At 38.5% G+C, this 13,307-nt stretch overlaps 3 protein-coding genes across 4 annotated transcripts in view; all 3 read left to right on the top strand.

Annotated features, from left to right (window-relative positions):
• LOC136611234 (protocadherin gamma-C5-like) overlaps window positions 1–13,307 on the top strand; it is a 403,514-nt gene that overhangs the window by 25,425 nt on the left and 364,782 nt on the right. The window lies entirely within an intron of this gene.
• Window positions 416–2,809, top strand: LOC136613137 (protocadherin gamma-B4-like). Its single transcript, XM_066593992.1, has one exon. It carries the CDS (start codon window positions 416–418, stop codon window positions 2,807–2,809), a length of 2,394 nt encoding a protein of 797 aa, XP_066450089.1.
• Window positions 6,056–8,518, top strand: LOC136613136 (protocadherin gamma-C5-like). Its single transcript, XM_066593991.1, has one exon. The coding sequence runs from the start codon at window positions 6,056–6,058 to the stop codon at window positions 8,516–8,518; it is 2,463 nt and encodes an 820-aa protein (XP_066450088.1).

Here is a 13,307-nt window from a genome sequence, read left to right as displayed (position 1 = left end):
AAAGGGTACCTGACTTACCAATTTGCGAGTTTTCCTACTTGATATTCAATTTATACATCATTTCATATTTCTTTAATTGTTGCATATTTTTTCTGGATTCCTTTAAAATTTAGATTTAAAAAAAATCTGTTTTTATGTGAAAAGTCCCTTGTAGTTCCCAAATCAGACTCAGTGTGTCACTGTTGACCAACCAGGAAGAAAAGCAGAATATATACTGTAGTGCATTAGGACCTTCAATAGGAAGACGGCATAACAAAGGCAGCAGAAAATATCACCTTATCGCACCTCGCTTCTATTTTTGCATTGTGATCTTCTGCTTTTTCATCTGAAAGGAATTCTAGAATATTCATACAGGATATAAAAAAGGACATAGGCAAGAATGTCAGGAATGGTTGAGATTACTCAATGGAGGACAATGAAATGGCAAGTAATGTTTTTCTATCTTCCCCTTCTGTGTTTACCTGCTTCTGGTGAAGTTCAGTACTCAATTTTAGAAGAAACGAGACAAGGATCTGTGATAGGAAATGTTGCTAAAGATTTGGGCTTTAGTACTAACGAGTTGGCCAATAGAAAATTACAGTTTGCGCCTTATTCCAAGACGCATTATTTTAGTATCAGCTTGGAGAATGGAGATTTATATGTCACTGACAGAATAGATAGAGAGGCGATTTGTGGGGCAGAACAGAGCTGTGTTCTTCCTCTGGAGTTACTGGCTATTAACCCTGTAAACGTATTTCATGTCACAGTTGAAATTCAGGATATCAATGACAACTCACCAAGTTTTTCTAAGGATATTTTTGAGGTGGGCATTAGTGAAGCCGCTTTAGTAGGCACCCATGTGGCTTTGGGTAACGCACGAGATCCGGATCTAGGTAAAAATTCCGTGCAGGGTTATACTTTAAGTCCTAACGAGCATTTTAAATTGGGGGAAAGAAAAAATGCGGAAGGAATAAAATATCCAGAGCTTGTTCTAGAAAAATCAGTGGATCGTGAGAAGCAAGACCTATATGAGTTTACCTTAACTGCTATTGATGGAGGAAACCCTGCGAAGACGGGAACAGCGTTGATTAAAATTGTAGTTTTGGATATTAATGATAATTTTCCCAAGTTCAGCCAGGATACATACCGAGTCACATTATATGAAAATGCATCAATTAATTCCTTAGTTCTTCATATTAATGCTACAGATGAAGATGAAGGCACTAATGCACAAATCACCTACTCATTCAGCCACATTCCTGAAAATGTTGTAGAAACATTTACATTAGACTCTCATACAGGAGAAATGACGATAATTGGGAAACTGGACTATGAAGTGACCAAAAGCTATGAGATGACAGTGGAGGCTAAAGATGGTGGTGGGCTGGTTTCACACTGCACTATATTAATACAAATCAGCGATGTAAATGACAATGCGCCTGAAATTACACTTGCATCACCAATTACATCGATTCCAGAGGATTCGGTACCTGGAACTTTCATTGCACTAATAAATGTCAAGGATCTGGATTCTGAGCAAAATGGAGAAGTTAATTGTCAAATAACAGAAATATCAGAACTTAAGTTAATACCATCATCTCATAACTATTACAAAATTGTAACTGCAAGTCATCTAGACAGAGAATCGAAGTCTGAGTATAATGTAACTTTTATAGCTGAAGATCAAGGATCACCACCGATGTCAGCTAAGAAACTTATTCATATAAGTGTTTCAGATGTGAATGATAACCCTCCAGTTTTTGATAAGACAAGTTATATTGTTTATGTGCCAGAATCTAATCAGCCAGGATCTTCCTTACATAACATCCATGCATCAGACTTAGATGATAAGGAGAATGCTCAAGTAACGTACTCCATCATAAATAGTAATACAGATAATATACCAATTTCATCATATGTTTCCATAAACTCAATGACTGGAGTTCTCTATGCCCAGAGAACATTTGACTATGAACAGTTGCGGGAATTCCAGTTCCAGGTGATGGCTAAAGACAGTGGATCTCCTCCTCTAAGCAGTAATGTCACAGTGAGGATATGTATCATTGATAAGAATGATAATGCCCCTAAGATCCTCTACCCATCACCAGACACTGAGGGGTCGGCATTGTTTGAGTTTATTCCTCACTCTGCTGAGAAAGGTTATCTAGTCACCAAAGTGATTGCAGTGGACGCTGACTCTGGACACAACGCCTGGCTCTCCTATCACTTACTACAAGTTCCTGATCCAACGATATTCACCATTGGTCTATATACTGGTGAGATCAGGATTGGAAGAGATTTTCAAGATATCCATTCTTTAAGACAAAAAATTGTAGTACTAGTAAAGGATAACGGAGTTCCCTCAATATCATCTACTGTCACATTGACCTTAGTTGTGGCTGAAAACTTTCAAGAAATTGCACCAGAGGTAAAACGTCAACCCAGTAATTCAGACTCCTCTTTTAATCTCACATTTTACCTACTGATTTCCATTGCTTTGATTTCTTTTCTATTCATTGTGATTGTGATAGTCGGACTTATTGTAAAGTGTAGAAAAACACATTCCCCAACATCATTTGGAGCATACAGTAGAAATGTATACCCTCAGTTCACCCTGGGATGCCCTTCTGAGATCAGTGATACAAGTTTACCTTTCCCATTCTCATATGATGTTTGTGTGACTCTGGACTCAAAGCAGAATGAAATCGCTTACCTGAATCCAGTCCAGAATGTCCCTACGGACAATCTCGTTGACACTGATGACACAGTTGTTGAAAATAATGTATTGAAGAACCATCTTCTGTCAGTTAGTCCAGCACAGGTAAGATAAATGTACAAATCTTATATACGATATACCATATATCCAGGTACCTACCCTAGCACAATGCAGTAAAACAAATAATGAAAGGGTTTTCCAGGAGTTTAGGAAATTAACCTAATAGCAAGAAATGTTATAAAATAAAAGAAATCAACCACTAATTACTTGTTAAACCCCTGCTGCTCCAGCTATGGTGGTCCTTAAAGATCTTTATTTTCTTGCAGCCATAATGTACAGTACCATACATTCATGTAACCACTGCAGCCAATCATGTCTCTGTGGTCTTGTGGTGTACATACTATCATCACTGCTGAGGCAAGCTATAGGCTGCAGTAGTCATGTGGACATAGACTCTAGTTGCAGCTGATTGGTTTCAAATCAACCAATGGGATAGCTACTGCTGGACTTTTGGGCTCATGATTGTCTCAGTACCTTCTGATGCTCTTGGTGAAATATCTGATGCTGTTTCTTGGGCATACTACTTCTTAAGGAGAAGAGAAAGGATTGAAACATTTAAAAGAAATAAGCTATAGTATGAAATAATATCATAAGTTACATGATAATCATAGTGTTATAAATTCCAATTACAATGGACTGCTTCTATCATATAAGGGGCCTTATAGGTAACCGCACAAGACAGAACATTAGATATAGTCTCTTCAATGGTGGCTTGTTTCTCCATCTATATAGAAGTATCCATAACTTGATCCACTGCATAAGGATAGTCTTGTTCCACAAAAGAAGAATGTAGTCCCTGCAATAAGACAACAAACTCTGAATGCCCATGGATGAGTTTCAAACAATGCCAAGATATCATATGCAGTACCTGTCTTATTAAATAAATGTTTTACAGAGCTTCATGGGGCACAGAGTGTTAATGGAGCAGAAATGCAGTCCTAAGCTCTTGCTAACGACCTAAAGGTTGCGGGTTCAATTCCTGTGTGGTTCAGGTAGCCGGCTCAAGGTTGACTCAGTCTTTCATCCTTCCGAGGTCAGTAGAATGAGTACCAAGCTTGCTAGGGGGTAAAAGATGACTGGGAAAGACAATTGCAAACCACCCCGCAAAACAGTCTGCCAAGAAAACATCACGATGTGATGTCACCCGAGGAGTCAGCTATGACTCGGTGCTTGCACCAGGGGACTTCACCTATATAGAGAATGACATGGCAAGACAATACTAATGCCTGGCCTGTTTGATGGTGTATTTTTGTCATCTTTTCTATTAAACAAATGGAAACCCTGGATAAAAGTAACTTGTCTAGCTGAGGTTTCCCTTTTTTGTACAGTTGGATACTCTGGGCCTTGTGCAGAATAACTATGTTAAGAAAAATTGTCAGTGCTGCCCCTAGTAATTATTCACATTCCAGCTTTTGTGTTCTGAGATTATGTTTTTAAATGTAAGATGTGATCACTGTGTGCAATACTGATGCTTTTTTCAAAGAACACTTTTTATTTGTCCATATTTGTTAAATTATCTGATATTGTGATCTGGTTACTGACTATTAAACTGTTGAAAAATGGTATCTCTGGAACTGTACGGCTGGTTTCACACCGTGTTTTTTGTACATCCAGCCCTTTCATCCTGGGGCTCTGTCTGAATCATCAAAAACAATGAAACCTTGAATGAAGCCATAGGCTTTCATTAGTCAAATGGAGACCAAAGGGGCAAGATTTGGTCTCTGCTTGACAAGTTTTCTATTCCTTTCTGGTATTTTTTATGGACAGAAAAGGTAATCGACAAGAAACTGCCAGAAATGGACAGAGACTTGGTGAAACGGAAACCAAAGTAGACTCTATTTGACTAATGAAAGCCTAAGGTTCCATCCAGGGTTCAATCTAAATGCGGTTTTTGGCAATTCAGATGGAACTCTGGGCTGAAAAGGCTGAGCACACCCTGAAATGCTGTGTGAACCCATCCTAGAAAACTATTCCAGCTTGTTGACTTAATATACAAAATCATTGACCAATCTGTTTCCTCCAACCCAGCCTATATAGTCTACTAGGGCTTCAGGGTCACCTCCACCAGACACTAAAAAAAGATCAACTCCAAGTTTGGGCATGTAATACAGTACTATATTTCTACTGTAGCAGCTATTAAAGGTCAGATTGCCAGACCTGTGGCGGTCAATTAATTGCTGGGGCTGCTTTCTTTGGAGAACAGATTGGCCTTTAATCACTACAGTGGCCACAATACACATAAAAACATGTTCTAAGACATGCATTTTACTCAATAATCTATTATTTGCCTCAAAATACTATTACCTATTAGAAGTTTTTAATATTGTTACGTGTAATCGGTCTTGGAAGAAATATTAAATGATTATGTCAGTGGAGCAGAAATATTTTGTGTATTAATCTGTAGGATGATATGAGATAGCTGCCCACTCAGTCACTTTTTTTGAACAACACTGTAACAGACGGGAATCAAGCATTTGGTACCCTCGTGTTCTTGGAAAAAGATCAAAACGAGTCTTGGATTGATTTTAGTTTATATAAAACTGTGTAAATACATTAATTTCTGCATCCTCACAGAAAAGAAGATTAGAGTTTTATCATTTCTTGAGTCCAGTAAATGTGCCTTAAGTTATTTTTTTCCAGAGGAGCAATATCTCTTCCAGGATTTGCATATCTCCACGGTAGAATTAGTAATGTATAATTACAATATGTCAAGTTCTCGAATTTCTTTTTATGGTACGAATAAACTTGTTAACTGTGTCGAGGACCCATCTGCTGCAGGGGAATTATCACATATACTATAATATATATATATATATTTTTTTATATACTGTATATTACTGAATGTTAGATGTTAGCGATGGATTTCTGCTTTATATTTTTTTATTGTCTGGATATGTATTTGTCTATTTTACACTAAGATTGCTGCCTAATGATGAACATTGGAAGATACGAGTTGTTCTGCACTGACTGATGCTATGATATTAGTACGTATTGTAATGCCAGTGCAGTTTTAGTCATTGGAAGAGTGGGAGTAACTCTTAACCAATAATCTTCAGAGCTAACACATAATATCTGCTTTTGCTGTCTTCCTTCTCTCCACCCCCGTCAGTGAGTCACCCTCCCTCTCTTGCTTTGATCAGTAAGAATAACAAAGCTATGCAAAGTCGCTTTGATAAAAGGAACAGTTAGTAAGGATTTAATTTGCTTTATTGGATTAATCCAGACCATATGATGCTTTGAGATTTCATCCAACAACCTGACATCCTATACCTACCATTCTCAGGGAGGCATTTCATTAAAATGGACTTTAAAAGGCAATGGGATGCTTGGATATGGCAAGTATTATATGTTTTTTGTCTTGGATATTTGGGAAGGGTCTGTGCTCAGCTACACTATACCATTGTGGAGGAATCTGAGCCTGGAACACTTATAGGAAATGTGGCTCGTGATCTGGGATTGAATGTTGAACAGATTTTTGAGCGAAGACTGAGACTAGGATCTGAAGAAAGCAGGAGATATTTTGTATTTCGATTGGAAACTGGAGATCTGCTACTGAATGAAAAGATAGACAGAGAAAGCCTGTGTGGTCTCAGCTCAAGCTGCTTGCTGCCTGTCGAAGTCATAATAGAGAAGCCCTTAGAGTTGTTTCGCTTGTTTATTGAGGTTTTGGACATAAATGATAATTCACCTCATTTTATCAATAATGAGAGACTGATAAAAATAGCTGAACTTGCTGCTCCTGGGTTGAGGTTTCCTTTAGAGAATGCCATTGACCAAGATGTAGGAACTAATGCTGTCAGTTCATATGAGATGAGTCCAAGTGAATATTTTTCAATGAATGTCAAGCAATTAAAAGATGGCAAGCTTTTTCCAGAATTAGTATTAGAAAATGCTTTAGACAGAGAGGAAATAGCAGAACATCACCTTATATTAACTGCATTAGATGGTGGCTATCCAATCAGATCAGGGACAACAAAAATAACTGTGCATGTCTTAGATAACAATGATAATCCTCCAACGTTTGATCAGCCTGTTTATAAGATTAGTTTATTAGAAAATATTATGCCTGGTACATTATTAATCAAACTTAATGCTACTGATATGGATGATGGTCCCAACAGTGAAATTGAGTATTCTCTAGCAGATCATAGTCTAAATTCAGCAGGTAAATTGTTTAAGCTTGATCCATATACTGGAGAGATTCATGTTCAAGGTAGGATTGATTTTGAAGAGTCTAGTTTTTATGAAATCTATATAAGAGCAAGAGATAAAGGTGTCCCGGTTATGGAAGGACATTGTGTCATTCAAGTAGAAATTGAGGATTCCAATGATAATGCTCCTGAAGTTTATGTGACTTCCCTTGAAAACTCAATTCCAGAAAATACACCGATTGGCACAGTAGTTGGACTGTTTAACATAATTGATCGTGATTCTGCCAAAAATGGAGAAGTGCTTGTAGAAATACCACCAGGGATCCCTTTTAAATTTAAATCATTTGAAAATCACTATTCTTTGATCACAGATGGTGTTTTAGATAGAGAAATTAAACCTCAGTACACCATATACTTAGTCGCCACTGATTTAGGCTTGCCACCAATGAACACAAGAAGGACAATTGTGCTCAATATCTCAGATGTCAATGATAATCCTCCTGTTTTTTCACATCGCTATTTCAATGCCTACATATATGAGAATAATGTTCCTGGAGTTTTACTTTGCACTTTGTTTGCTACTGATGCAGATGAAGGAGAAAATTCCCAACTCAGGTTTTCTGTATCAGAAATATACATTGCAGGTTCTCCATTATCCTCCTACATATATATAAATGAAAATAGTGGCAAAGTATATGCTCAACGGTCTTTCAACTATGAGTATATACAACTCTTAGAAGTTACGGTTTTTGTAGAAGATCAAGGGTCACCTAAATTAAAGTCAAATGCCACTCTATACATATTTATATTAGATCAAAATGATAACCATCCAAAAATTCTATACCCACTTTTGTCTAGAGAGGCCATTGATCATCAAAGAATACCACGCCCTGTGTCCGCAGGTTATTTGATCACCAAAATAACAGCTGTGGATGCTGATTCAGGTTATAATGCATGGCTTTCCTATAGCATCTTAGAGTCATCTGACCCTTCCCTCTTTAAAGTGGCTCCACATACAGGAGAAATAAGAATGATGAGAAGTTTGCTTGAGTCTGATGAAAGCTTGTACACCATTTTGGTTCTGGTTAGGGACAATGGAGATCCAGCCTTATCAAGCACAGCTACAATCTATGTTTCCTTTGAAGAGGTGGTACATGATGAAACTCCAAAGTCACAAGACTATCAGACAGCTCACAATGAACCATCAGACATGACCTTATATTTAATAATATCCCTTGCTGCTGTCAGTACTGTATCAGTCATCACATTCATTGTTCTGACAGTAAGGTGTTTAAGGACAAGTAATGACCAAAGTGTCTGCAAATGCTTTGGTGGATCTGAAGTGAACGACTTCCAATGTCACCACCAACCAACTCTTCAGTTGACTTCAGATGGCACCTTAAGATACATGGAGGTTAAGACCTTGACTAGACCTACAAATCAATGTTATAGTTCCTGCATTTCACCTGCATTAGAAAGAACTGATTTTACTTTCTTAAGACCTTTGGATTTTCCTCAACTAAAGGATATTCTGAATGATGAGGAGTCCTTCTCCATAAATAGTGAGTTCAGCGATGTGATTCAGGTGAGAAACAATGACCAGCATGTTTAGTATTTCATTAACTGAAGTCAAATTACAAATGTAACAGCATTTGCATAAACTGGATTAAGTCTATAATCAAATCATTTCAGATTTTTCTAGAACCTGGATATTTCTGACTAATATTGTCTTTCTCTAGTTTCTCTTAAGATCATTTGTAGGATTCGGAAAACAGACCATATACTGTATATATGTAAAATAATGTGTTTATCCCAACCATGTTTTTATAGAAATTTGTTTGTGTCAAGGAAAAATAATTTGCATATGAACATGCATATTAATATGTTACTTCAAAGTCAACTATTTTCTCCATTACAAGGCTTGCTATTAGCACTGTTATGAATGCCCTAAAGACATAATTCATATTTTATGCAACTCCATGCCACAAGCTGTCTTACTGTTTTAAGTGTGAACTTAAGATGACATGATATATGATGTTCTTGTGTATTCCATGTTGTTAAGGAAGTATCCTACTTAAAATAGATGACGTCTTCCTTCTTAGTTGTAATTATGTGATAAGTAACACAGCTTTATAAGGTATTTCCAGAACAAATGCAAAAGGCAGCTGTTCTAAGCAATAGTGAGAAGTAGATGATTTTATTATGGTCCAGTGTACAACTAGCTATCTAGAAGGATTGCTTCATAGTACAACTATATTCTGAATCTGTTAAACCATTTAAGGCTCTGATCACATCATGGTATGTGAACACCATCAGCCTATGTGTAGAAAACCCCCTGGCACATATAGTACATGACTTTTCCATAGGCTCCATACACCCAATGGAGGCCAAGTGAGTGTTCTTTTAGGCGTTGTATGCATTGGTATACCTATTTTACTGTATAGAAAAGGCAAAGTCTACTTCACTTTTCTATAGAGACATCCGACAACTAAGTGTATACCGTGCTTATGGTCAACATTTACCACTTTATGTCTATTCAGTGGCATATGTTGAAACCTTCCATTGAAGGTACACATCAGAAATTCCTCCAACATACAGTATACCTCCAACAGAAGACTCAAACAGAAACAGAGCCTAAACTACACATATCTTGTGATTTAGTTTCTTTTGGGCTTCTGCACAGGTTCCCTGCTTTTCTTCTATCTTTGAAGACATTGTTCGGTATGGATACCTACACTGAGAATTTTAGGGTTAGGTTAATTGTAAGAGTCCCTTCAGCTAGACCAGCTTAATATTACAGTGAACACATTTGAATCTGTGGTTGTTCACTAGAGGTTTAGATATAACTGATACAAATGTAGAAGGAGCAGCATCATGTTTTATCCTATGATATTGAATTGGATTAGATGGACATTGTCTTCTTTCAGCCTAACATACTATGTAACTATATATCTGTAAACTCAATCATTTTAGTGGAAAGTAACTTGAGCATAAAGAGCCATAAAACAGGGAATTGTAGTTTATTAAATAAATATATAATCCATAATCTGCATAGGAAGTAGTGAATGAAACATATATCAGAGGCTGGGGTGGGGGCTTGGTCATTAGTTGACAGCATGTCTGACCTAGGTTGGTAAAAATAATTCAGCCCAAATTAGATTGTTTATTGCATCCACTGTAGGTCACTACTTGGCGTACCTGGTATGTAAAAGTGGAAGCCGACAGCACTCAAATAATAATACTTGGCGTACTTGCACTAGGTAGACAATATTTTGTCTCTGTATCTGAATCCTACACATTTCATGCATTTTGTATTACAGTTGCATTGACAGATGTGTACACCCTTACCTTAGCTCTAATTTGGCTAAGGACTAGAGATGAGCGAGCGTACTCGGTTCGGGTGTGTTTGCACTCGAGCACCGCTTTTTCCGAGTAACTGACTACTCGGACGAAAAGATTTGGGGGGCGCCGGGGGTGAGAGGGAGGTTGCAGAGGGGAGTGGGGGGGGAAGAGAGCTCCCCCTGTTCCCCACTGCTACCCCCGCTCCACCACGCCGCCCCCGGCGCCCCCCGACGCCCACCAAATCTTTTCGTCCGAGTAGTCAGTTACTCGGAAAAAGCGGTGCTAGAGTGCAAAAACACCCGAACCGAGTACGCTCACTCATCTCTACTAAGGACTCATAAAACAATTCAATACAATATTGCAAAATACTAACAAAACCCTTGAGAGGTGGCAGCCATATAGGATAGAGATCTCGTGACACAGTATTGCAAAATCACGTTTTTCTGAAAACTTGGTCAAGGAATGGCACATCTGTATATGTAGACTTTATTATGGATTACATTTTTAAAAGCCACAGCTTTACATGATTATCATAAAAGTTTTCAGCGGGCCTTAACATATTTACGGGTATTTGGACTTTTGACACATGTAATTGTATAGCGTGTACATATTTTCTACAGCTTTTTGAGTGTACTTCCTCTATAGGGTATGCAGGTTATAAGCCCCCATTCATATTTCCCATTAGGGCATATGGACGTCATAAAGGGAGGTCCATATGATGCAACATGGGTAGATTCTGCTTGACAATTTGTTGCATAGTCACTCATTCATTTTAATGAATATCTTATTTCCCCCAGCTTTCCCCAGTGATAACAGCTGATCATTGATACATTACAGCAAAATGTGGACTTGCAAAAGGAATATGGAATAAACCAGCTAAGGGAAACAAATTTTCTTTCCCTGACTAACAAAATAGTAACTTTGCCAGGTCTATATATATATATATATTATCTCATTAATCCTTTAAAGAAACTGGTTTCTAAATCAAAGAATTACCTTTGGTCCCCATATCAATATGTGTCACACTAAACTGCAACATGCAGACGTTTTTAGCACAATGGCACCAAACTTGACTGTAGGGTAATGCTTGTAATGCATAGAAAAGGATTTAAGTTGTATGGGCATGGAACATTCAAGAAAAGTCGGTAAGAAAGACATTAGATAGAAAATGTTGCAATACATTTGAAATTGGGGCTATATAATATATGTGTGTAGCTGAGCCCCAGTCTAAATTAATCATAATTTCAGGCCGCCTGTACATAGCAGAGCCAGATTCCGCATGCGGGAGCCCACAGAAGAATCCAATCCTAACCGCAGCCGGCGTCTGTACTGTGGATGGACCTGGTGGTTCGCTGTTGAACATGCACAGTCGCTAGGCGATGACACGGAATCCGTGACCTGTCCGCAATGTTAATTGCTGATGGCCACGGGACAAATGGCTTCCATTGACTTCAATGGAAGCCATCTGTGCGGACACTACAGGAAAATGCAGCATGCTGCGATTCGATTTTTCCTCCACTCTTGAAAACCGCAATTGGTTTCTGCAAGTGTGCAGGAAAAAGCGTTTTTCCATAGCAAGCTATGGACTGTATTTGCCACGGGGCAGCGGTGCAGATCCACCCGTTTGCAGGCAGTCCTAGACCGTTAAGCTAAGCATAGTGTTATAGATATCAACTGAGCTACCCTTCACAGACAGGCAATCAGAACATAAATCAGTAGCTACTTTAAATCTAGCTCTATTTTATGCAGAACAGATGGAATTAGCTTAAATGTTTGAATGTCTTACATTCTGGCAAATTAGGACAGACAAAAATGTTCCTCCATCGTGATAATTATATGCATTAACACTGAACTTCAGTGTGCTAAATATTATAAGGGAGATAAGCTTGAACATCAAATACATCAAAAATCAATTATCTGCATATCTGTGATATACAGTTGTGTCCTCCTTTATGTTTTTGTGAATTTCATTAGGGACTCTAATTTCTTACTAAGCAAAATCAATACATTATCATGACATGCTAACAAAGTCCTCAACAGGCTGCAATTCATATCACATCCATGGCGAGCCGGGCGGACCCCCCGCAGTACAGAGAAGACGAAAGAAAAGAAGGTATGAGTGGATACCGGCTGAGCACAGTGTCGGATCTCCATTGCGGGATTCTGCATCCGGAATCCGACCCGCCTGTATGCTGCCGGCCAAAGGCTGGATCACTGTATCTCTGGTAGTTCTGTGTGTGAGAATGTGGGCTTTAACCCCTGGAGAACAGAAAAGTTGCAGAGAGAGCAGGACCTCTATAGAGGTCCTGAACCGCTCTGTGATCTTTTTATACCAGCTCTGGATATTATCAGCACTGTCTGTGTGCTGATTTGTCGTGCTGGTAAAGTACATGTTGGCTGGCATGACAGGTCAGCATCACTCATGCTACACAAACACCATAAATTTAATTTTAGCTGTAAAGTGATGCCTCCTTCTTCTAGATGCCCTCAGATGCCTTATTATAAATGCGGCCCTGCTGGCAGGAGCAAGAAAAGGCAGCATGGAGCATCGATGGACTGAGACGGGTGAGTATAGGATCTTTTATTATTTTTTAACATGAGCAGCTTGCAAAAATATATTTTAAAAAATTCTCAGAAAACACCTTTAACAGATGAGAATTTGCGTGTTCATGACCTTCCTTTCTTAGCCAGAGCAGAGAGCGGCTGCAGAGAGTAGGCCCATTCTAGCAACAGTGAGGCAGACAAGCCATCACAAGTTATTATGGTACTGCCAACCGGCAGTAAACTCACTGGTCGCGTGACGCAAATTATATTCGGACCTGCCTCAAATGGATAAGGCATCTGAGGAGCTTTGCGGGCAGTTAAGCAAGTTAAAGGAGCTTTTTTTGAGTAATGATTGTCCAGCGAGAACACATCTCTAACAACTTTTCTAACTATTCTTTCACTTTTGTATACTGTTTGTTGTAAGCGTCATAAACAGCACCACGGTGTTCTGTAAGCTCCCAACTTATAACATAAAGGGTAAACCTGTCATATATTCTTTTTTACCTGCATCGATA

This window comes from Eleutherodactylus coqui, chromosome 2 (genome assembly GCF_035609145.1).
Source record: "Eleutherodactylus coqui strain aEleCoq1 chromosome 2, aEleCoq1.hap1, whole genome shotgun sequence".
Classification (NCBI taxonomy): domain Eukaryota; kingdom Metazoa; phylum Chordata; class Amphibia; order Anura; family Eleutherodactylidae; genus Eleutherodactylus; species Eleutherodactylus coqui.
This window is presented reverse-complemented; position numbering and strand designations above follow the sequence as displayed.

What these genes read in the sequence shown, in the direction of transcription:
- LOC136613136 (XM_066593991.1), top strand. Translation starts at nt 6,056, where the DNA reads ATGGACTTTAAAAGGCAATGGGATGCTTGGATATGGCAAGTATTATAT.
- LOC136613137 (XM_066593992.1), top strand. Translation starts at nt 416, where the DNA reads ATGAAATGGCAAGTAATGTTTTTCTATCTTCCCCTTCTGTGTTTACCT.